We start from the raw sequence: 25,998 nt of genomic DNA, 5'->3' as shown, positions 1-25,998 counted from the left end.
GTGCAAAATCCATTTATGCAAACTGGATGGGATTCTCATACATTCAGATGTTTCCACAGAACCCTGTGGAATGATATCAGAGTTTCATGCTGATCTATTTTTTTTTCCATCCTCCAGACACCACTAAGGGAAGGCAGCAGTGTCACTGCATATATCTCGTAGTAGAAGTCCTCTAATACTGCGTATTACTTGAGCCTTGGCAGTTTTAAACATGATTATTCAAACTCTGACCTTCCAATTCTCTTTCTTAACAAGCATTTTTCTGAAATTAGCATAGGAGTTGCAATTATCTAAACCCAGTTATGTTTTTAAACTTTTGCAAATGGCAATAGAACCAGCAGTAACTAACCTTCCCATGTCCTCTTTAATTTCACAGTAGTAGCATTTTCTGAATTGTTTCTAGTTTGACACTAGAATATAAAATAAAGGAAAAAATTTTTAGAAGTATTTTTGGCTAGGGAATTCAGAGTTGGGACTTGTTCCTACATATATTGGTTCCCAGACAAGATACAGTTGGTTATAGCTATAACTTAATGGGTCTGTGCTAATATACTGTAAGTGTAGTGATATGATTGATACCTGTAAAACTTACTGTTGTGCTTGTAAACTCAATATGCCATATGTTTTTAGAAACAAGTATTAGTATTTTCAGTGAAGTGATAGGGTGCACAGCATAATCTTGTTGCTGCCATATAAGCACAACACATACGCAACAAAGTACTATAAAAAATAATGGTATAAAGATTTTATAAACATATCTTTATAAACTGTAGAGTATTTTTGCTCCACTTTTAAACAGAAAAATTTGTTATAGCTTTTTTTGTTCTAGCAACTTCTAATTTGATTGTGAAAAAGCTGAATATTTTTCAAGTTAATGTTTTCTGATATTTAAGGTTTCTATACACTCCGTGTGGCTAGGAAATAACATCACTCCATTGAGAGAAGAGGAGTGGGATGAAGATGAAGAAGATGAGAGTGATATGCCTGCTCCTTCTTCACCACCAACCTCTCCTATTAACTCCAGGTCACTTGTGTTGTTTTTTTTCCTGTTTGCCACTTGAACAGACTTCGGTTCTTGTGTTTTGAAGTCATTAAAAGTGAACCATATGTTGCCTTTTATAAAACTGATGCTGTGTAAGGATTGCTTTTCAAAGAAACACTAATATAGTGATTGTAATCTTTGCTCATTGTACATTGCAGGAAACACCGGGCTGGGGTTGATATACATTCTTGTTCTCAGTTCTTGCTTGAACTGTACAGTCAATGGATATTGCCATCAAATCCTAGCAAGAGAACGCCAGTCATTCTGATTAGTGAAGTGGTGCGATCAGTAAGTCTAAAAAATAAATTCTGTGCCATAATTGAGTGCAATTTCATGGTATGTTTGAGTTTACAGAGAGTTTATAAAGTAGCTTTTCCTAATATGCAGAAAAACTGACTTCTGTAGGCATCGTCATTGATAACTTAAAGTTCAATGGGAAAGATTTTGATTAAAATATATTAAGCTGTTTTAAGCACTCATTAATAGTAGAATATGTAGAAACTTGAGTTAAAAATAAATGTTATAAAAGAATACTTGAAAATAAATTTTTTACTTGCCTACCTACCTACTAAGACTAGAGTTCAGAATTCTGTGTTTATCTTGTAATATAATGAGGGAGAAAATATAAAAGCAGAGGAACAAATGATGTAAGTCGTGTGACAAAGTTCCTCCTCTATCTTGGTGGGTCCTGTGCTTATTGGCAGATTTGCTCACCTCAGTGGTCTTCCCACAGTCCGGATCAACTCCTCGCTGTGCTGATCAGGAGTTGGGAGTTTGGGGAAACCCGGCCTTGCTCTCTACTCTGGAGTTCCAGCCCAGGGCCCTGTGATTTGCAGCTCGTGTATGCTCTGTAACACTGCATGACAGCTACAACTCCGGGCCCTACTTCCTCATGGGCCTCCCTCAAACACTTCTTTATCCTCACCAACCAGGACCTTCCTCCTGGTGTCTGATAAGGCTTGTCGTCTATATCCTCCAGCAGCACAGCCTCTCACTGCTCAGCTCTGTGTGGCCTCTTGCTCCAGCTCCTCAACACACTTCCTCTCCTCTAGCTGCTCCTCACCTGACTGGAGTGAGCTCCTTTTTAAACCCAGGTGCCCTGATTAGCCTGCCTTGATTGGCTGCAGGTGTTCTAATCAGCCTGTTTCTGCCTTAATTGGTTCCAGCAGGTTCTGATTACTCTAGTGCAGCCCCTGCTCTGGTCACTCAGAGAACAGAAAACTACTCACCCCATGACCAGTATATTTCCCTTCTACCAGGACTCCTGTACCTACACTGACTTGGGTCTGTCACAATAGGCACTAAGATTATTATTGACAGCAGCTGATGAAAATATAGAATTCTTGAAGGGATGTAGAAACTGGGTGATGATTGCCACTGAAACTTTTAAATAATATATAATTGAAAGGCAATCTATTCATAGACTTAGAAAATGTTAGGATGGACCTCTTTCTTGCTTGCAAAAAATAATGTATTTGTGCATTTTGCAAGTCTAGTTCATAGTGTGCTAAACATGAACCTCATTTGGACCCCCAAAACTACTTATTTTACTTTGTTGTTCGGTTTTGTAAGCCAAAAGGATAAGGAACAGAAGTTATTTTTTGTAGCGCTTGTCACTGTATGTATGTCATATGTCTGTGCACATTTGCCCCTATGTAACTTAATTGAAATCTCTTTGACTATCACTGTGTTTAGGCTGCACCTACGTTTTCATGCCCTTTGAGTCCCCGGATGCTCAAATGTAGAAATCATAAGGTGTCGACATGATCAACAGTTCTTCGTCGAGGCTTGCTCATATCCATTCTAGTAGGTGTACCCGCGCGCCGGCGTGCACGTCTCGCTCGGATACTTATTACGCCTAGCAACAACTAGTGGGCTGGTCTGTCGCTCCCTGAGTGGGCCGCCGCCATGGGCGGTGATATATAGCCCTGCCGCCCAACCGCTCCTCAATTCTTCTTACCGCCTGTGTCGGTCGTTGGGAACTGTGAGCTCAGCTTTCGTGTTCTCCACCTTCCTAGCATTCACTCGTTTTCTCTTGAATTGTATATAGTTAATCTTTAAATAATAGTTAGTAGATAGTTTTTGTTTAGTTGTTGTAAATTATTGTAGGATCGCGGAGTTAGCCCATCCCTACCCCGGCACCGCAGCCCATGCCCGGGTCGCCGGGGCTTTTCAAACCGTGCGGGCTGTCCCGTCGGCCCGATGCCCATTAGGCGATCCACGCACGTACTCCTGTCTAAAGTGTCTGGGCGACTCCCACCTGACAGACCAGATTGTAAAATTTGCAAGGCGGTTCAAGCCCCGAATCCCGAAAGAGAGGACTGTTCGCCTTAAACAGTTACTCATGGAGGCAAGCACTCAACTCCTTCCCCCTCCTCAGCCCCGCCCTCCGGCACCGCCCCCCGAACAACCCCCCCCCCCCCCGCCCTGCCTCCCCCCGCACCCGCCCTCACCCTCGCCGGCTCCAAAAGGACACCTCACCAGTCTCCGGCTCCAACTCCTGGTCGCACCCCCCCCCCCCCACTCCCGCTCTCCCCCCCCCCCCCGAAAACCGCAGCGCAGAAAAGCGTCTCCTCGGCAACTGCACCCTCCGCTGCGGCCACTACACCAGGTCCCGCTCCAACTCCTGTCAGGGCGCTTGCCTCACGAACAGACCGCCTCCGCACCGACTCCTGCCGTGGCATCGAGGTCCTCCTGCATCGCACCGTGACCGTTCCGGCCCGGACAGGCCGTTGAGTCCGGTGCCTATTGGCTCCCCCCGGCTGCGTGCCTGCGTTGAGCTCATTGTGCCCTTCAACCCCAGAGGACATTCTCAGCCGCACGGGACCTTATTGCGATGAACGGGAGCCCGACCGCTGCGACCCCGGCACCGCCGGTGCGGCCCACAATCTCTAGCAAGCCGGCTCTCGGAGACCTTCTCACCCGGCACCAATGTATCGCTGTCGTTCCAGATCGAGTCTCGCAGACGCTCTCGTCTTCACCATCGCTCCGGATCCCACGCGTGGCGCTTCGCAGTCCCCGCGTACCAATTCTCCCTTCACGTACCGGACGTACCTCGCGGTACCGCTTCACGTCCCGATCGCCGTCGCGGGCTTTTACCGGCGCCCGTTCTCGATCTCGGCACCGTTCCCAGCCACCGCACGTCACTGGAGCCGATCCCGGCATGGAGCGATCCGGCAGCTGATCGACCTCCAGCACCGGCGGGCAGTCTCGGGAAGCTCGATCTCGGCACGGCCGGCTCCCGCATCGGTCGATCTCCCGCCACCGAGCTGGTAGTAATCCCGTCTCATTCACGGCACCGGCGGAATCAACTGCCGTTCCCCGGCACTCACGTGCACGGACTCACCTGGCCGTAGAGACTATCGTTCTCGCACTCTCGGCTCCACCGTGGCCAACCCGCCAGCCATCCGTTTCCTCCCATGGCGACTCGGCATCTTAAGGGGATCGGAGATGCCTCAAGGCCTCAGCAGTGGCCCTTTTAGGACTCCGTAGCGCGTACCACCAGAGCCAGGGCCACCACCAGCCTGCCGCCTCGCCTCGTTGCCTCTGACGAGGTGCACCTCGAGTCCACGGTGAGCAGACCACCGGGGACACTATGGAACAGGGCGCACCTCACCTCTGATCAAGCGCAGATGCCCCACCGGACCAAGAGTCCCTTCAAGACCTTTCGGTCCTCGAGGTCTTCGTCCTCTTCTTCCCGGACGAGGCTGTAATGCCGGAACATCCACATCAGGGCCACCGCTGCTATCGACCTCAGCGCACCAGGACCTTCTATCGGCAGGTTGCTCTGAACATAAGACCTGCCAGTGGAGGAAAGTCCCCGAGTGGACACCCGGTGGTCACGTATCCTCTCAGCGGAGGCCCCGACCGCGTAGGCGCTCCCCTTTATTCGTACCATCCAGGCACGACCGATACCATCTGCACGACCCGGCTTCGCTGCTGCCACAGCAAAAGGGTGAGCGCAAATACATGGCTCCCTACCCCTCCACAGGTACGAATACCTGTATGTTCATCCTCCCGCCTTGCTCGTTGGTGTCCAGTCAGTCACGAGCATAGACGGCACGGTCAGCAAGCACCTGCGCCCAAGTCTAGAGAGGCAAGGGCGAACATGGACCTCCTGGGGCAGAAGAATTTACTCTGCTTGGGGCCTCCAGCTCGAATCGCCAATCACAGGCCCTACTGAATTCCGTTACAGACATTTTAACACTTGGAGTCAGTGGAGAATTTGAACTACCTTTCTCCCACAGGACTCTCGCAAGATTCTCGGCGCTCATGCAGGAGTAAGAAGGTGGCGCGGCACCTCCCTTCAGCCTCTTATAATGCGCAGACTCCGGAGACTAGAACTCTCGCATCAGAGTCGCTATGCAGGCGCCATTTCATGCTGCAAGCGTTCATCGGCTTACCGCCCGATGGTCCAATAACTATACGCGACCATCCCCTTTGACGCCAGGTCTCTTCTCTCAAAAAGATGACCCTCGCCTCCAAAGTCTTAAAGACAATCGCGTCATAATGCGCTCGCTGGGGATGCACACGCCGCAGACGCAAGACGGCCCTTCCCGTCCCAGCCCGAACGGTTCTACCCCCCACCTCGGCCGAGACAAGACTTCTCCAGGCGCAAAGAAGGCAGGACCTCTCGTAGACCCAGTTTCTGGCCCTCAGGGGGTAACAGCTCCAGTCCGCGGCCAAACCACCTGCGGGACCGAAAACCCAGCTTTTGAGGTGCCGCTCAGAGAAGCACCGTACCGATTCCTCCAGGCTCCACCTCAGTTTCTCCAACCGGCCTTCGCCGCTTTCTTCCCTGCTTGGTCCCAAGCAACCATCAGGACCCGCTGGGTCTCAGCACGGTGGAAGGTGGCTACCGTCTTCAGTTTCCTTGTCGGCCCGCCTTCCCACCCTCCCTCCTCGTCCCTCTTCAGGGACCCCTCTCACGGAGCAACTCCTGCCTACAGGAAGTTTCAAAGCTCCTCGCATGGAGCCATAGAGGAGGTTCCACGAGGCCGATGGAGAGGCAGAGGGTTCTATTCCAGGTAACTTCCTGGATTCCCAAGGCGAAAGGCGGCCTTCCGTCCCATCTTGGACTGGCGAAGTCTTCTGAACAAGCTAGTCTCAGGGAAGGCTCAAGTTCCTCGATGGTAGGCCTGGGAAAGCATCATTCCTTCCCATCGATTCCCGGAGATTGGTACGCTGCTCTCGACCATTGGGAAGGAAACGGCATATGTTTCAGCATACGATCTACCCACCGCACAGGAGCATTTCTTGTGTTTCTGTAGTTGAACCGTCGTCACTAACCAGTTTTTTGCAGTTCTTGACCCTTCGCCTCTCCTCGGCCCCTGCGAGGTTTTGGTGTACCGAGTGGTATGCAGTAAGTAGCGGGCGCCTACCTCCGTCGTCGTCAACATTCATGTTTTCCCTACTCGACGACTTGGCTGATTTCGAGGCGACTTCCGAGGCCAAGGATAGCCGCGGCATGTAACAGTTCATCAGAGAATCTGTCTCTCTCCGTCTCGGATTGACTCATCAATTCTCGAGAAATCTATTCCATACATACCCAACACAGGAACTAGAAGTTCATTAGGAGCACTGCTGGACTCGATCGACGCAAACAGGCCAGCTTGCCTCACTCAACGTTCAGAGCGATAGTTTCTCTCGTTTCAGGGGTTCCATGCCTTCCCCACGTACCACTGCCCGTTACGTCCTCGGCCTCCTTGGTCACATGGCTGCGATGCACCTTTTGTCACGAAGCACGCGGAGGCTACGCCATTGCGCCCTCTACACACTCTGGCTCGCTGTCATTCTTCTTTCGCCACGAAGTGGATTGCCCTGGGCATGGTAAGTCACAATACCGGTCTCACGTGCTGGGCTCCCTCAACTGGTGGCTGGACCACCGCCGCTCATTGTCGCGCGGTTCGACCGTTTCATCTGACTTCAACCGCTCGCTATTCACCTGACGACGTTATGCTTCCGCTCTGGGCAATGGGGCGGCGCACTGTGGCCATCTGCAGACACCAAGGGCTTTGGTCCTTACCAGAGCTCCAACTTCCACATCAATGTCCAGGTGCTAAGGGCGGTCCGCTTGGCATGCCAGCATTTCGCGAGCAGCTACAGGGCGGACTCAAGGCCGTTGTGTCTGCCATTTTCACGGACAACACGACGCCATGTCTATTATATAAACAAACAAGGAGGAACACAATTCTTCCCCCCTTTGCAAGAGGCTCTGAAAAACTGTGGAATTTTGCATAGCCCAGTCGATCGACTTGATAGCCTCCTTCCTCCCAGGGGTCCGGAATACTCTAGCGGACCGATCTGAGCAGATCGTTCCTGACGCACACGAATGGTCCATCGTCCGGACGTCCTGTTTTCTGTCTTCGGAGGTGGGGCTTCCCCAGATAGACCTGTTCGCCTCCAAGGACAACAGGAAGTGTCAGATGTTTCTGCTCCCTACAGGGCCGCTCCCCGGCTCCCTCTTGGACGCCTTTCTCATTCCATGGACGAAGGGCCTCCTGTATGCGTTTCCCCGTTCCCGGTAGTCCACAGGCGTCCTGCTCAAACTGCCGCAGGACAAGGCCAGGATGATTCTGATTCGCTCCGGCATGGCCGAGCAGTATTTGGTACACCATGCTGCTCGACCTGTCCGGGCGCCTCCAATTATCACTACCTCTCTACCCGGACTTTATAACACAGGACTTCGGCAGCTTCGTCACCCAGACCTCCCGTCCCTATACACCTGGACAGCATGTTCTCCTGTCTGGCTTGAAACGAGTCTGCAGCTTTCGGTTTGCTCAGCTGAGGTCCAACAAGTCCTTTTAGTAGCAGGAAACCCTCTACGCGGGCCACTTATCTCGCGAAGTGGAAGCGATTCTCATTCTAGGTGTGCACGGAGTTCCATGGTCCCGACTTGCCTTCCAGTCTCTGTAGTCTTGGACTACTTGCTCTATCTCAAGGGCCACCAGGGACTAGCCCTCTCTTCCATTAGATCGTCCATCTAGCCGCAATCGTTCACCTTCCAGGGAGCCTGGAGATCTGGTACTCCACCTCTTTTCACACCCCATCGTTTCCAGCGTTCCTTTAACGGATGTGGAGAGACTTTTACCCTCCGGTCTTACAGCCTCCTTCCCCTACGTGGATCGTGAAGCCTGGGGTACTCTCTAGATTCTCATGGGGCCCCCTTTTGAGCCGGTAGCGACTGCTCCTTACTATATCTGTCATGGAAGACGTCCTTCCTGTGTAGCTATCACCTCTGCCAGACGAGTAACGAACGAGCTCGTGCGCTGGGTCGTAGACCCACCTTACACCATCTTTGCACAAAGATAAGGTGCAGCTACGACCACACCCAGCCTTCCTTCCGAAAGGTTCGTCTCCACATTCCAATCTCTTAACCAAGATATTTTCCTGCGGTCTTCTTTCCGAAGCCGCCACACCTGGCCGCGGGACCAGCAGCTGCACACCTTAGATGTCCGCATAATTTTACACAGGCCGCTTGGCATATCTACATCAGCAGAACATAAAGCCTTTAGACGCTCGCCTCAGTTATTCACACGCAGATGGGGCAGAGCGTCGTATGAAAGGTCTCCCTTGTAACTTCCAGAGGATTTCATCATGGATAAACCATCGTGTATCGGAGTTCGCTATTCTGAATTTGGCTCACGCCCGCTTGGTCGCATCACCGCCCACTCTAACTCGGGTCAGGCCTCTTCGGCTGCTTTCCTGCCCCACAGTCCCCATCCAAGACATTTATTTTGCCGGGCGGCTACGGCTGGTTCGTACCGTGCACACTTTTACATCTCACTATGCGCACTGCGTTTGACCAATCTCGAGACGGATGGCCGCCTTCCGGCTTATCAGCGTCTTGCTTTCGGCAATGTCTCACTCCGACCTCACCGACGCTAGGTAAGGCTTGTGAGATCACCTGACTAGAAATGGATATGAGACAAGCACTCTGAAGAGAAAACAAGGTTTACTCCCTTTGTAACTGTTGTTCATTCGAGCATTGTGTTGCTCAATATCCATTCCACACCGCGCCCTCCTTCCCCTCTGTCGGGAGTAGCGGCAAGAAGGAAGCTGAGGAGAGGAGCGGTTGGGCCGGCAGGGCTATATATCAGCCGCCATGGCGGCGCCACTCCAGGGGGCGCCCAGCCGGCCCACCTAGTGTTGCTAGGGTAAAAAGTATCCGACGAACGTGCACGCGGCGCGCGTACACCTACTAGAATGGATATGAGCAACACATCTCGAAGAACAACAGTTACAAAGGTGAGTAACCTTGTTATCCTCAATTCCTTCTCACCACCCATGGCTGTAAGACTGAGCAAAGTTAGTGGTTTCTGGTCTCTTGCACTTGCGATCCCTGTTCTTCTGTTAGTTATTTGGCTAAGATTTTGCAAAGGCCTTATGTAACCCGCTGCTGAGTGTGTTACAGTCCACTTTTATGCTGACCAACAGAGCATATGAGTTGTTACAACCTCAGTTTACAGAACCCTTGACTTGTAGCTCAAGAAGTAGCACCTCACACTTTTAGTTCTAGAGATCCCTGGTCTGTTGGCGAAGAGGGCGGCCATCATGTTTACACTGAGCTTGATCGGATTTCTGTGTGTGTATGTAACATCACTTTAGAATGCTGCAACAGACCATTCCTTGACATTTTGGAATTGATAAGGCATCAGGGGCCAGAGCCCTGTTGATTTTGGGAGATATCAGAAAACCAAAAGAGAGGGATATGGGACACACATGAAGTCCTGCCATCTCTTTAGCACAGCCACAGCCTCAAGCACCTTTCCAGTTGTCTGTTGATCAAAGCTGGCTATTGGAACCCATTAACATCTTCCATCATAACTATATTCCTATCACAGGTCTGCCTATCCTCCCAATTGAGTTTAATATGTTTTCACCATTGCCATGATACTGTTACCTTCCTCGCAGCAGTTAATTTGATTGTCACTTTGATAGCTGTCAGTCAGTCTTAAGAGATCCTTATCCTTTCCCCACCCTTTTTGGGAACCATTTATTTAGTTTTCAGGAAGCTTAAAACAATATTCCCATTGGCCAATGGGTGCTGGAGATAGAAGGAAAAAAGTTACTCCATTCAGTGTCAAGAATTTCCTACCATCCATGTCCCTTCACCATCCCTTTTCTGGAACTCCTTCTTATGAGAGTCTGTTACATTGTGAGGCACAATCCCTCCTGAAATTAGGAGCAATATGAGGAGGTTCCTCCTCAGTTTATAAGAAACAACTTTTATTTCCATTATTTTCTAGTCCCCTCAAAAATCAAGAGGCTGCCCCATCTTAGATCTAAAAATCTAAACACATTCATCTGCCAATTCAAGTTCTGGATTGTGACCCTGTCCTCAATAATCATCACCTTGGATCCTCCAGACTGATTTGCAGCTCTTAAGCTCCAGGATGCATGTTTCCATCCATCCAGCACATAGGAAATCTTTGCATTTTTGTGGTCAGCAACACACACGTTCAGTACAAAGTGTGTCTTTCGGTTTGTCAAAAGCCACAAGAACTTCTGTGAAATGTTCGGTTGCAGTAGCAACTCATTTAATATACCTCAATGACTGGCTGGTTCAAGGAACTTCTCCCTAGCAAGTCATGGACAGGATTCAGTATATTGTCTCTTTATGTGGTTGAGTATATTCTACAGGTTTATGGCTCAATATAAACGAGGCCTAATCCTCCTTAACTCCTGCTCAGAAAATATAATTTATGAGAGCCCTGATACACTTTTGCTGTGGTGTAGTCTTGTCTACCTTGAGCCAAATTAGACACGTCTCTACTAATCAATCAACATCAAGAAAATCCTCGAACAACTGTAAGGACGTGTCTGTGGTAGGACATGTGGTCTTATGCACATTTGTGATGGCAATCGTCAGACTCCATCTGTGTTGTCAGAGGAATGGTTGTAGTCCTTTTACAGCCCACACCTTCACAATAGAGACATGAAGATTCAAATCCCCAAGTCTTGAGGTTGTTAAATTAGTAGAACAAGGGTCTCAAACTGGGGGGTTGGGATCTCTCAGGGGGTCACAAGGTTATTACATTTGGGGTCGTGAGTTGTCAGTCTCCACTTTAAATCCTGCTTTGCATCCAGCATTTATAATGGTGTTAAATATCTTTAAAAATGTTTTTAATTTATAAGAGGGGGGTGTTGCACGCAGAGGTTTGCTATGTGAAAAGGGGTCACCAGTACAAAAGTTTGAGAACTACTGTGGTACAAGGACCATATCAAGTATGCAAGAGTATTGCTTTCTACCCATCACTTCCTGTGAAGTGTACAGTGACCGATGTTTCAATGCCTAGATGAGCTCCCTCTCCTAGCTATCTTAGAGCACTGGGTTGGTGGTCCAAAGAGAAGACTGTTACATATCAGAGTTCTAGAATACAGAGCAGTGTGTCTTGCTTATATGGCTTTTCTCAGCTACATCAGGGACAAAGCATCCAAATAATGACAGACAATATAACTGCCATATTTTAGGTAAATAAGCAGGGAAGGGCCAGATCCATTTGTCTATGCAAGAAAGCCATTATCCCATGGAAAGGCATATCCAGCACCAAATAACGGTTTTGATAATCCACATGTCTTCAGAATTTGCTAGCAGATATTTCTAACAGAACCACAAGTGGTTTGTGAAGGACTCTGATATTGGGTCAGCGTTTGACCAGCGGGATTTTCCTTGCACAGATTTGTTTGCAGTCAAGAACAAGAAGTGCAAAACTTTCTGCTCCACTAAGGACCGAGTCCCAGTTCACAGTCAGATGCTTTTCTGATTGCGTTGACTTGAGGGCCTATATTATGCCTGCCTATCCATCCATCTGATTCCATGAGTAATGAGAAAGATCAATCAGGATTTGGGATTAATCACTCTTTTAGCTCTTGCCTGGACAGGTGGTAGAGCTCAAGAGGTTGTCCATATAGTCCCCCAGTAACTTTTTCTTTCTTTTCCTCGAGACTTAATCAGCCAGCAAGGGAAGAATACTTCCTTCACACCTGACATCTCTGTGTCTCATGACATGGAAACTGTGTTGTTGGTGGCTGTAGAGAGAACCTGCTCTACATATGGACCTCCAGGGCAGATTAGCACGTTGTATGGCACAAGAGCACAAGCAGCTTCTGGAATTTGTTTCAGAAAATCCCATAACTGAGATATGTATGACAGCTAGTTGGAAGATGATACATACCTTTTATTAAGCTTTATTCCATGGCAGAGGCATCTCTATCTGGTGCTTGATTTGGTAAAGCTGTGCTGCAATAATTATTTTAGTTAGAATCCAAGCACACTTTTCTATTGTTTTGTCTACTGCTTGTGAGTCACCAGATGAGGAATACATATAGACAAGCACTTGAAGAAGAAAGGGAAGTTACTTAATTTGTACAGTAACTGGAGCTCTTCCAGAAATATTATCTATATGTAGTCCACAGCCCACCCTCTTTTCCCAGCTATTGCAAGGTCTAACAACACTGGAATTCCATATTGGTGAATGAACTAAGGGTTGGTTGGTCACTCCACCCACTTTATGCCCTCAAGCGAGGGGGCTTAAGGGCATGAAAGGCACAGACACGGTCCAATGGGCACTACTGATTCCAATCTTGGCCTGGGGCACAAGTGCCCCAGACATGGAATACATATTGAGAATACATCTCGAATCCAAGTTACTATACAAGTAAGTCTTCCGTGCCCCCCCCACCCCTTTTTTTTGGACTCCTAATCAGGGGTATGTGATAGTAAAAATACCTGGGTGGTGGAATAGAGCGTTGAGGGATACGTTTGGGGCACCACCTCTAAACATATTCAGCACTGAGTTAGCTGACACATTGAATAAGGTAGTGAGCAATTCAGCCATAATTCCTAAAACAAAGCAGGGAGCATTTTCCGACGTTGTGTTACTGTTATTTAAGAGATACGGAATCCTAAATTCTGCTTTCAGAAGGTATTTAAGAAGAATTGGCTTTAAATATTTTACTTTAAAAAGTGTGTAAATGTCTTTCTGCCGTTTTGGGTTCTTTAAAAAGACAAAGTTTGCCTGTTCCTTTTTAAGCCAGTGTCTGATTAGGCTATATCTGATTTTACTGTAGCTTTCAAATTAAAACCTTTTATAGCCCATGTTACAATAAAAGGAGTTGAATTATTTTTTTGCTGGCAGTTACATTTAGTGGGGAGAGTCTAATGTTTGTGACTTGATAATTACAGATTTTTCTACTCCATTTTTATCATGTTCACAGCTTCTGGCAGTGTCTGACTTGTTTACAGAAAGGAATCAATTTGAAATGATGTATACCACATTGACAGAATTGCGGAAGGTGCATCCATCAGAAGATGAGATTCTTATTCAATATTTGGTACCAGCCACATGTAAAGCAGCTGCTGTTCTTGGAATGGTAAGAAATTGTCACTTAAAAGTTGTGGCAAGTCTGTGAATGTACTGCCATTTTGGTCTATTTGATGCTGGAATTGCTGCATTTCCACCACAAAGAACTGGCATATTTCAGAGGTTTTAGGGAGCACCTCTTGTGGTCGCAGCTTCATATTTTTAATACATTTTTAATTACTTCTCATCCATCCATTTTTTAATTATTTTAATAATTAACATAATCAAAGCTAGACCCAGTGTCTTTAATTGCGTCCTGAAGACTGGTGTATTTGTGGTTTGGAGTGTTCTGGGGAATGAATTCCAGAGGGGAAACCCTTAAATGGCAGAGTAGTAAATAAAGATGAGGACAGAGCAGTCATACAGACTGATCTGGATCACTTGGTAAGCTGGGCCCATTCAAACAAAATGAGTTTTAATACAGCCAAATGCAAAGTTATACTTCGAGGAACGAGGAATGCAAGCTATATGTATAGAATGGGGGATGTATGCTGGAAAGCCATTACTTTAGGAAAGATCTAGGGATTATGGTAGACAAGGAAGTCAACGTGAGCTCCCAGAGCAATGCTGTGGCAAATAGAACTAATGTGATCCTTAGATGTATGAACAGAGAAGTAGGGATGTGATATGGCATTGGTGGGACTGACTTTGGAATTCTGTGTCCAATTCTGGTGTCCTTATTTTAAAAATGATGTTGAAAAATTAGGGAGGGTGTAGAAAAGAGACACAAATGTTGTTCAAGGACTGGAGAAAAGGCCTTACAGTGAGAGATTTTAAAGAACTCAAACTGTGTAGCTTAGCATAAAGAAAATTGAGAAGTGACTGGATTACTGTATTGAAGTACTTTCATGGGGAGAAGAGACAGGGTACCAAAATGCTCTTTAATGTAGCGGGAAAATGCACAACAGATGTTTGGAAAGTGAAGCTGGGCATATTCGAATTGGAAATAGGCAAAAAAAAATTAGCAGTGAAGGTGGAAAAAAACTGGAACAAACTACTTAGGAAAATGATGGATTCTCCATCTCCTGATGTCTTCAGATCAAGACTGGATGCCTTCCTGGAAGATATGCTGTAGTCAAACAAAAGTAATTGGGGTCAATACAGGGGTAACTGCATGAAATTTAATGTCCTGTGATATGCAAGAGATTAGCCTAGATGATCTAATGTTGCCTTCTGGCCTTAAACTCTGTGAAACTGAGAACCTTCCTCTGGACCAGCAAGAGCCTCCATTTGATTTTTAACTGCTATGACAAGGAATATGGTAAGAAGCCAGCTCTACAATGGCCAGGTACCAGATTATTCAGGGCTTTAACGATAACCAGCAGCCCCCCACCCTCCCCCAAACAAAACAGGAAACCTTTGTAGAGACTTAAGCACAGGTCTGTGTAATGGTTCATGCCACTCAGAAGTTGGGTAGCTGCTGTGCGTGCAGGATTGTAGATTAGGATGGACTTTTTGTAGTCCTAAAATGAGTGCATTTTAGTATTCTAGGCAAAGGCATGGAGGCCCATTGCTAGGTCCACACTAGGAGTGAGTGACCATAATCCTATGATCAGCTGTAGATAGTGAATCTTACCATTGAGCTGCTGCTGTAACCAGAGAGAGCCTGAGCAGTGATAGATCCATTAAGACTCCAAACCTGGAAGTCATTGTAGTGAAAGATGGAAATACATTCTCCAATATATGGTGCGGAAACCACCTTCACCTACACCCAACCACTTCCACTAAAAATTCTCATTCCATTCATGAAGCTCATTGAAAGCAAAGCTGCTGCCATAAACATCTCCCTGTAAACTTTCATAAAGCCACCTGGTTGCCCTCTTTAAAATCTTCTTTGCTGTGATGCATACAAAAAGCTTAACAATGGTTAGGCAGCTAGTGTGCTGTGCTTAACTGTTGTCTCATTGTGTCCTTGAACGAGTGCCCCTCCTCCACCTGCTGTCTCTTGTCTTTGGAGCAAGGGCTGTCTTATGTTTATAAGTGCCTACCATAGTGAGGCCCTGAGCCCTGATTGGGACCCCGGGGTGCTACAGCAATATTAATAACCTGCATTCCAGCCTTCTCAGCTTCTGCTTCTTCAGTTACAATCCTCTAATACCATGTTCACCCTAAACATACAGGTGACGGGGAGGAAGCGTCAGGTGTGACTGTCAATGGCCATGGGTAACAGATAGTTGTTTCACTGGACCATCAACTGTGTCCCAATGATGGAGGCTCCATAGTAATGTTTACCATAGATGCCGTTTAGAGCGCTTATGTGCCATGCGTCCTTATATGCAGATCTTGGGCATATAGCAATCTCTTTTATATATTAGCATTCTTCTTCACATGTCCACCAGTTTGGAGAACCATTGACAGATTAGAAACTTCTAGGAGCTAAAGGCCGAGATATAAGGATGCTTAGTATGTAAACATCCTAAACTGCATCCATGGTATCCCTTACGTATCAGCAGTATTAGTGCTTTCCCTAAACTGATGATATATTATGACAGTTTTTCTTTTCCAAGTATGACAACATTATGTTAACATCTTGGTACAATGGTTTACCATTTCACTTGCAAAAAGTTGATAAAGTACTTACGCTGATTTAATGTTACGATCTCTTTGAGGAGAATGCTTTTACTCTGAGAATTTGATGCAACCTTTCTAGTTTAACTAAATTTGCAAGTCAAAATATACCAGTTTTCCAACTTGTACGAAGGGAGATTTGAACATTATTCAGATATCTAAGTACTTGTTTTGTGTAAACCTCTGCTGATTCATGGTACATCTTCTATTCTTTAGTTCACTAACGAACATTTTTCCAGTTGTAATGAATCATCAGAATGGTGCATTGGTCCAGTAATGCATGGTTTTGTTTATGTGCATTAGGATAAAGCTGTAGCCGAGCCAGTAAGCCGTCTGTTGGAATCAACACTACGCAGCACCCATATGCCAAGTCGGATTGGAGCTCTGCATGGAATTCTTTACATCCTTGAGTGTGACCTGCTTGACGAAACAGCAAAGCAACTCATTCCAATTATCAGCGAGTATTTGCTTTCCAATCTGAGAGGGATAGCCCAGTAAGTATTCTGTATTTGAAATTTTGCAAAGAACAATTTGAACTGTAGAATAAGCATCTAGAAGTATCCTGGTTTATCCAAATCTCTTGATCCTGTAAAACAAGCTTTTTGAGAAGATTCTGAGGACTTCAGGTTGAGAATATGCTAATTACATTTCTTGCAGTGTTACTATTTTTGCTTCTGATTTCAATTGGAAATAGAGTGCATGCTCATGAGCAAAAAGCTTTTATATTTCAAGTCTGAACCTCAGAAAGATAGTTGGTTTCAAGATTGAGGTGAATAGTCAATTTTTATTTTTATATGGACATTGTTTGCCTGTCCCCTAGCCATTTTGAAATTTAACAGGCTCTCAGACTGGAAACTAAAGATTTTTATCCATAGATCAGAAATCATAATAGTACTTCATACATACTAGTGTTCCCTTGCCACTATCTTCAGCTTTGATTTGCAGAAGTGACATGCTTGAAGAAAGAGAGAGAGAAAAATAAGTGTTTGATAGTTCAGTAGATTATATTACAAAATCTTCCCTTGTTTTAATATAAAAAAGCAGTGGTTTTCAACCTGTGGTCCGCAGACCCCTGGAGGTCCACAGAGTATCTCTAAGATTTCCAAGGGGGCCTGCACCTCCATCTGAAATTTTTTAAGGATCCACAAATGAAAAAAGATTGAAAACCACTGTCATAAAAGGTTTAAACTTTCTTCAAGTGCTTGTACATGTCCATTCTACTGTTGGTGTGAGCTGGCTCTGAGAACAATTGCCAGAAAAGTTTCCCTCAGTGATACCCATCAGGGAAGTTCGAGTGTCCTCTGGGGTGCTCATAGCACTGGTAAAAAGGGCCCAGCTGACTCTGTGCCCCCTCAGTTCCTTCTTACTGCCTATGATGGTTGCTGGAACTGTTCCTCTTGCTTTGACAAGCATTCTCAGTGATCTTTGTTTCCTCTGATTATTGTATATAGTTGGCATAGTTTTTAGTCAGTTAGTATAGTTTGTGTATCTTGGTTAGTTAGTAGAGTTTCTTCCTTATCTGTTGCCTAGGCATGCCTCAATCGCTGGTCTTCAAGCTTTGTGCCTCCTGCAACAAGACTCTCTCTGAGTGACCCTGAAGCTTGCATCACTCAGGGACAGCTTGGGTGAGGCTCACGTCAGGGACCACTGCCAGATTTGAAGGGATTTTAAGCCCATACAAAGAGAGACTGGGAGGTCAGGTTGAAGTTTCTGATTATGGAGGTGCACTGGGACCTTCCTCTGAGTTCAGCAGTCAAACTCAGTACAGTATCAAGCACCTTGGCATCAGTGCACTCTGCCTACCATGAGAGAGTCCCAGCACTGTTCACCATCCCCAGTGCTGAGGAAGTGACATAAGAAGCAGCCAGCCAAGAAGGGATGTTCCCTGACACCTAAGAAGGCCAGGCACGTGGAGCATAGCAGAGTGCAACCTAAGCCAGGACACTGCGCTGCTTCAGCAGCGCAGCTCTCAACGTCATTGAGTCTGGCCCTTATACAGGCGCTATTGAGTCAAGTACCAGATGAACAGTCAGCACTGGAGGAACAGTGCAGTACCAGTGCTCTTGCAATGCCATCCATGCCGGCTTCACTCACTGCCACCAGAAACCTGCTATTGCTGTTGGTACTGGTGTCATCAGCAGTATGAGCGCCAGTGGTATTGGTGCCGGTGGGCAGGAGAGAGCTGGCGGCCACCAGTTACCGTTCTGTTCAGGCCTCTGGTACTATCTAAGGGAAAAAGGGAAAACTGACCATGCTAGCCCTGACACAGGCTTCCCCATTTTGGCACTGCTCTCCAGCACCGGTAGGAACCACTCCTCCATGGTCACCAGACAGACACTCCTTGTTGTCGGAGTCAGAGGTTGGGTCATACTACTCTTGTCCACTGCAGATTCGGGCACAGGAGTGCCATCGAATGCTTTGCCTAGTGGTCACTGGGGACCTATGCCGATGCAGTGGCCCTTTTGGAACCCGTGGGGATTTCCCCCAATGCTGGGGCCCCATTTGAGGTGCTCCTATTCGGTGGCCTCTGAGAGAAGGGCACTGCTGCCCCATCAGGCAGCATCTGATCCAGATTCTGGTACCAAGCCCAGTGCTGAGTTTCAGGAATCAGCTCCGCAGGATCCGGTCAGTGCAGAAGGGGAAGAGGAGTGCCCTCAGACAGTGCCAACCTCCTCCTCCTCCCCTTCTCCTGATGAGTCTATGTCAGGAGCAGGAGTGTCGCTGCCCCAAGATGACTATAAGGCCCACCAGGAGTGGCTGAAGATGGTGGCCCAAAATTTGGGCATTCAGGTGGAGGTAGTAAGAGGCCTCTCATAGTCTGGTGGACTTTTGGCTGCAGCAGGCCCATTAAAAGTTGCTCTGCCTCTCAGTGAGAGACCATCGTGGAACTGGTGAAAGCCTTGCGGCAAACTTCCAGCTTTCTTCCCTGCTCAGGGTTATGAGTTCTTGTGCACTACTGCCCCGACAGGATCCCTGGTAGTCTCTGCTGCCAATAAAAAAGAAAGGCAGGGTCCACAAGGTGCATCAGCTAAAGCAAAAGACTCTAAAAAGTTGAACCTATTTGGTAGAACGGTCTACTCTACTGGGGGTCTGCAGCTCAGGATCACTAACCAGCAGGTGCTGCTGGGCAGATACAACTTCAATATGTGGGACTCCATATAGAAGTTCAAAGACTTGCTGCCACAAGAGGCCAGACTGGAGTTCTCCTTGCTGGTAGATGAGGGGAAATCCATAGTGTGGGCTTCCCTGCAAGCTGCCCTGAATGCAGCAAATTTAGTGGCCATGTCCACGGCTTCCACAGTAGCCATGCATAAGAGTTCATGGCTACAGTCCTCCAGTCTCCCATGGGAGGTCCAGCAAACCCTCCAGGACCTTCCTTTTGAGGGGGCTTTGCTCTGTTTGGAGCAGACTGACTGGAAGCTTCATGGACTGAAGGACTCCAGGGCTACCCGTAACTCCATGGGATTGTGTACCAGTGACTTCAAGAAAGCGCTACAGACCTCAGCAATCCTCCCGGTACCCCAGCCCATCAAGACACAGAGGAAAAGGAGCAGGGCCTTTAGGTGTGGACCACTGTCCCCTTCTAGCTCAGCATCAATGTCTGCTCCATCCAGACACCAAGAAGGCTCCAAGCAGCTTTTGATGGGATACTCGAGGATGTTTTACCAGTTCTCATGTTTCTTTATCCTGTTGCCCACTTTATTTGCAGACTGCCTGTCCCACTTCAGCTGTGCATGGTCCAATATCACTACAGACTGTTGGGTGCTGAAAACAGTGGAAGTCAGATGTATCCCCGAGTGCAGTTCTACCCCTCCTTTTCACTCTCCCCCCCATCCCTCTTCAGGGACCCTTCTCATGAGCAACTTCTGACCCAGGAAGTATAATTTCTCCTTTGGGTGGGGGCCATGGAAGAGGTTCCACAAAATCTAAGGGGGACAGGGTTCTACTCCCATTATTTCTTAATCCTGAAGGCGCAGACCTATTCTAGACCTGCGCCAGCTCAACAGCTATCTCAAGAAATTAAAGTTCCACATGGTCTCCCTGGCCTCCCTTATTTCTTCTCTGGATCCCGGGGGCTGGTATACTGCCCTCCATTTAAGAGATGTCTACTTTCACATATCAATCTATCAAGGCCACAGAAGATTCTTCAGGTTCATTGTGAACGGAATGCACTACTGATTCACAAGGGGGAGGGATAGCTCAGTGGTTTGAGCACTGGCCTGCTAAACCCAGGGTCGTGACTTCAATCCTTGAGGGGGCCATTTAGGCATCTGGGCAAAAATCTGTTTGGGGATTGGGCCTGCTTTGAGCAGGGGGTTGGACTAGATGACCTCCTGAAGTCCCTTCCGATCCTGAGATTCTATGATTCTAATACTCCTTTTTGGCCTGTTGGGAGCTCCATGGGTATTTACAAAATGTATGACAGTAGTGACAGGCTTTCTGAGGAGGTGAGGAGTGCAAGTCGGCCTGCATCTGGATGACTGGCTAGGCCAGTGGTTCTCAACCTGTGGCCCATGGGCCGCTTGCAGCCCAGTCAACACAAAGATGCAGCCCATGTGACATCCTCAGCCCCATAGAGGTAGTATTGGATGCAGCCCACAATGGTAAATAGGATGAGAACCACTAGGCTGGGCAGATGCAGCTCAAGGACTCAGATAGAGTCTAGCATTCTCCTTATTCAGTTGACATTCCAGGCCCTGGGCCTGCTAATAAATGTACAGAAGTCCACCCTCACTCCAGTACAGAAGATAGAGATTATTGGAGCGGTGCTTGACTCTACCTAGACCAGAGTCGTCTTTCAAGAATGTTGATTTCAGACAATCTCATCCCTGATAGTGCATCTTAAGGGCAACATAGTTACAACAGCCTGAAATTGTCTGAGGCTTTTGGGTCACATGGCCTCCTGTACATACATAGTGCAGCACACAAAAGTGCATCTCAAACCCCTCCTAGCATAGCTGGCCTTGATGTGCTTGCCAAACTGCCACCACCTGGACTCGGTTCTTATGGTACCTTCCCCAGTCCTCACCTCCCTCAACTGGTGACTGGACCTGCTGGTGATCTGCGCCGTTGTTCCCTTTTTACGGCCCAACTGTCGATATCGCTGGTCTCAGACACTTCAGCGTTGGACTGGGGACTCACCTGGGGCACCTCAGGACTCAAGGCCTTTGGCCTTCAGAAGCGCTCTCACTACGCATCATCAGAGAGCTCAGGGCAGTTTGCCTGGCCTGTCAGGCATTCCGACCTTACATTACAGACAAGTTTGTGTTTGTTCTTATGGACAGCCATGTTCCATTTCAGCAGGCAGGGAGGAGCTCGCTCTTCCTCTCTGTGTAGAGAAGCAGTTCAGCTGTGGGAGTTCTGCATAGCCCATTCAATCTACCTGGAAGCTTCTCATCTTCCAGGAGCATAGAATGAGCTTGCAGATGGCCTAAACAACTCTTTCTTCAGTCACCACAAGTGGTCCCTTCACCCGGACATCATGAGGGGTATTTTCCAGCAGTATGGGACTCCCTGGGTAGGCCTGTTTGAAACCAGGAAGTGTCACCAGTTCTGCTCCCCGCGAAGTCTCAGCCTGGGATCATTCACGGACACCTTGCTGCTATCATGGACAGGTCACCTGTACTATGCTTTCCCATCTGTCCCGCTCATGAACAAGATTCTGCTCTAGGTCAGATGGGACTGGGTGTGGGTCGTTCTAATAGCCTCAGCTTGGCCTCACCAACATCAGTTTGCCACACTGCTAGGCCTTTCTGTGGCGGTTCCACTCCTACTCCCTCTACATCTGGACCTGACTATCAGGACTATGGTTAGATACTGCACCTGAACCTCAGCTCCCTTCACTTACTTGATGGCCTGGAAGCTCCATGACTAAATCCCAGAGAGTTGGCTTGCTTGGAGTAGGATTGTCATGTCTTAGTAGGTAGCAGGAAGCGCTCAATCCACCAGGGCTACTTACCTCACAAAATGGAAGTTGTTCTTCATCTGAGCTGCCCAATGCAGAGTCTCACCTGAACGATCATTATTTCAGGACATTCTTGCGTACTTGTTACACCTGAAACAGCAAGGTTTAACTGTCTCCTCAATCAGGGTTCACCTTGCAGCACTATCAGCTTTCCGTCCTCAGTGGATAACCGATCTGTTTTTTCACGAGATGTCTATCCGTTTCCTCAATGTCTAGAAAGATTATACCCGCAGGTGCAAGAGCCCACCCCTGCCTGGATCTAAACTTGGTCTTATCAAAATGTATGGGTCCCCTGTTTCAACTGTTAGCAATGTGCCCCTTATTATACCTTTCATGGAAGGTGGCTTTCTTAGTGGCCATTAGTTACATCCTCATCCTAGCTTCCTCCAAAAGATGGTTTCCCATTTCATAGCAATCAGGCATTCTTCCTGTCAGTTTCCTACCTGAACCAGATGCAAATAGGGAAGAACAGCGGCTTTGCTCATTGGATGTAAGATATGCACCAGTGTTCTATATAGAAGGGACCAAACCATTTCATAAATCCACCCAACTGTTTTAGCAGTAGCTGACAGGATGAAAGGTCTCCCCATCTCTGTTCAGAGAATTTCATCTTGATTCACATAGTGCATTCTCACGTGTTACGAGCAGGCTAATGTTCCGCCACCAGCTAGCCCAGGAGTGAGCAAAATATGGTTCGCGGGCCACATTCGGCCCGCCATGACTAACATTTCTGTCCAGCCTCTTCTGCCCCCTCCAGGGCTTTGGAGCGGAGCCCAGAGCTGGAGTGCAGAGCAGCTCTGGAGCAGTGGAGCTGCAGGTTTTTGCCTGGAGCTGGAGTGGAGCCAGAGCACAGCTCCAAAGCCCTGGCCTCCTTGCGATCTCTTGAGTCCGGGCTACTAAACGTCCTGCGGTGCAGCGGGTGCTCAGGCAACTTCCTGCCTGCTGTGGCCCCACGCTGGTCCTGGAAGTGGCTGTCTCCTGCTGGCACATCTCTGCGTGCCCCTGGCGCGGGGGGAGATGGATCTGCGTGCTGCCCCTGTCCCCAGCATAGTCCTCACAGCTCCCATTGACCGGAAACCACTCAGTGGGAGCTGCAGGGGTGGTGCTTGCGGGTGCGGGCAGCCCATGGAGACCTGCTGCCCTCTTCCCCCCAAGGGGCATGCAGAGACATGCTAGCAGCAGCCAGCCACAGCCACTCTTGGAAGTGGGGCGGGGCCACAGCAGGCAGGCAGCCTACCTGAGCCCTACTGCACCGCCATCCAGGAGACACCTGTGGTAATCGCCTCCTGGCCAGAGCCTATACCTCACACCCCCTCCTGCACCCCAACCCTGTGCTCTAGGTCAGAACCTCCTCCTGCAGCAAACTCCATCCCAAACCCTGCATCCCCTGCTGTGCCCAAATCCCCAGCCCAGAGTCCCCTCCTGCACTAAACTCCCTCCCAGATCCCACACCCCTTACCTTCTACACCCCAACACTGTGTACCAGCCCAGAGCGCTCTCTTACACCCAAACTCTCTCCCAGACCATGCATCCCCTCCATTAATATAGTAGAAATGTGTGCTCCGTGATGACTTACCAAAATTCGTGAAGTGGCCCCCCTGTGAAAACTATTGCCCTGAGCTAGCCTGATTGCCCAGTCCACAAGAGCACAAGCATTGTTAGCAGCATTCCTAGAACAGATCCCTATTCAGGACATTTGCAGAGCAGTGATTTGGTCGTCAGTGCATATGTTCTCTGCTCATTACACCATCGCTCAACAGTCTAGGGCCGATGCCAGATTCCGTCAAGTTGGTTTGCAGTCAGCAGGTCCATGAGTGCCAGTCCCACTTCCTGGGGAGTCACCTGTAGTGGAACGGTTATGTGCAAGCACTCGAAGAAAAAAATGGTTACTTACCTTTCCGTAATGGTTGTTTTTCAAGATGTGTTGCACATGTCCATTCCATGACCTGCCCTGATACCCCTCTACATTGGAGTTGGTCGGAAAGAAGGAGCTGAGGAAATACAGGATTGGCTGGGCCCTTTATACTGATGCTGTGAGTGCACGGCACCATAGCACAGGTATAAAGCAACTCAAGTTGCACCAACAGGTACCACTCAGTGAAAAATTTCCAGTGACTGCACTCCGGGTGAGCACACACCTACAGTGGAATGGACATGTGCAACACATCTTGAAGAACAGTATTTATGGAACTGTTTTCTCCTAAGAGTTTTGCTTGAACAACTGCAGAATCTATAGTGGAGAGTATTTGTCCAAAACAAATGCAACTCAGACAATGCAAGCTGTGACTGCAGCTCATATTTTCTTGTACTGTAAGTGTTACACTGCCACTGCTTAAGCAATAACCTTCAAACCCAATGTTTTTCTAAAAGATCTGCTCTAGGAATTACTTTGTGAAAGTTCTATGGCCTGTGGTATATAGGAGATCAATCTAGATGATCACAGGTCTCCTGGCCCTGGAATCTATGAAAAAATTTTTAGAAGCATATGGCAATTCCATTATAATTTTCCATTACTTTGTGGTGGTTGGTGATTTAAACACTGTATTAATGTAATTAAAAATAGGAATAGTGTAAAAGATCTAGAGACCTTGAGTTTTTTAGCACTTTTGTTTAAGGGATTACTTAAGCTGTTTCTGCTGCGTGAAAAAATATTACTACTTTGAGTAAATGCTGCCGTGTATTCTACATAGGGGTGTGTGTGTGTTTGTGTCCAGTGCACTAGCAGTAACTGTAGAGGGCAGCGCTTGTACCTTGTAGGCTTAGGCCCTCCCCTGGCTATATGAGGTGACACTGTCCTAACCCCGTTCAGTTCCTTCTTACCATCCATGGCTAGAGTCGGAGCTCTGTGTTGTCTTAACTTCACAAGCTCTCGCTGTTTTAGTGTTTTTTTTCCTAGCTGTGTATAGTTAGTAGTACCCTTAGTATTAATTGTATTTAGTTAAGTATTCCCCTGTGATGACCTCATTGGTGTTTAAACATTGTCCATTGTGTGGGGAACCGATCCCTAACAACAGTTCCCACACACTGGGCATGCTGTGCTTGGTTGAGGCCCACGTCAAGGAGGGTGATTTTATCACTAGATTGTTCACGAAACAGACTCAAGGGGCTAGGGACTTTTGATTTAAACAGCATTTGCTCAAACAGGCCATGCAGCCAGCTTCTGCACCAAGGCCCTTATTGGAGCCAAAGTCACCCTCAGGGTCCAAAAGTGTTACCACTCCATGCTCTGGAGCAGGCACCTCTCTGAAGAGACAGAGGAGCTGTTTCCCATCAAGTGCACTGAGGAAGAGCATGGACTGGCACAAGGTTAGTGCTGGCATGTGGGATGGTGTGGGTATCTCTGATTGCTCCCTGATACCAAGTAGGGAGGTAGAGACCCTGTACTGTCGACTCCGTTTCTGGCCCGGGGCATCTAGTGAGTCCAGTACTGACTAGGGAACTGATTGTTTCCACATTAGTGACATAAGAGGCAGCTACAGACCTCTTATGCCTTTCTGTTCTGACCTCTCCTTTGGTCCAGGACTTGGCCAGAACTGTGTTGATTATAGCTCCATTGGCTGCACAGGCCACTGAACCCTTCGCTCTGTCAACACTGCACCCTGATGTTCCCCTTGCACAGTCAGTGGAAGGGACCTTGGCACCATTTGCAGCGGCACTGCAGATGTTACCTTGATGGCTTTCACCACCCTCCATTTTGACACCAACTGTTTTGGTACCACTGCTGAATTTGGTGTTAACATTATGTCCAGCACCAGTGTACTTGTTGCTGGCAGTACTGCTTCCATCATCAGCATTGGTCCCTGCCTCATTCTGGGCTGTGGATGAGTCAGATCAGTTATTCACTCCATCAGGTCAGGCTCCACAGTGTTAAGGTCAGGATCTTTCCCTTGCTCTCCATCACCCGACCCACATCAGGAAAAATTTGTGGACCACTATGGGCACCAGGATTGGCACTCATCGTGTGGTTCGGATGGGGAGTCCTGTCCCAACACCTTTTGGCCTCTAATTCCCTATCCTTACCAGTGGCCTCCAAGGAATCCATAGGATGCTCCTCAGTC

General features: G+C 47.8%; 1 protein-coding gene and 1 long non-coding RNA gene across 6 annotated transcripts in view; one reads left to right on the top strand and one right to left on the bottom strand.

Annotated features, from left to right (window-relative positions):
- The window catches only part of LOC142046904 (uncharacterized), a 202,906-nt gene that overhangs the window by 13,572 nt on the left and 163,336 nt on the right, over positions 1-25,998 (bottom strand). The window lies entirely within an intron of this gene.
- The window catches only part of HTT (huntingtin), a 213,582-nt gene that overhangs the window by 166,844 nt on the left and 20,740 nt on the right, over positions 1-25,998 (top strand). For all 5 annotated transcript variants that reach the window (XM_075066616.1, XM_075066618.1, XM_075066617.1 and 2 more), the window contains 4 exons: positions 894-1,024; positions 1,201-1,330; positions 13,262-13,417; positions 16,279-16,469. In XM_075066616.1, coding sequence (XP_074922717.1) covers positions 894-1,024; positions 1,201-1,330; positions 13,262-13,417; positions 16,279-16,469 — 608 coding nt within the window. The remainder of the gene's footprint in view (positions 1-893; positions 1,025-1,200; positions 1,331-13,261; positions 13,418-16,278; positions 16,470-25,998) is intronic.

Source organism: Chelonoidis abingdonii, chromosome 5 (assembly GCF_003597395.2).
Source record: "Chelonoidis abingdonii isolate Lonesome George chromosome 5, CheloAbing_2.0, whole genome shotgun sequence".
Taxonomy (NCBI): Eukaryota; Metazoa; Chordata; order Testudines; family Testudinidae; genus Chelonoidis; species Chelonoidis abingdonii.
The sequence above is the reverse complement of the archived record's forward strand: the minus strand, read 5'-3'. Positions and strand labels throughout refer to the sequence as shown.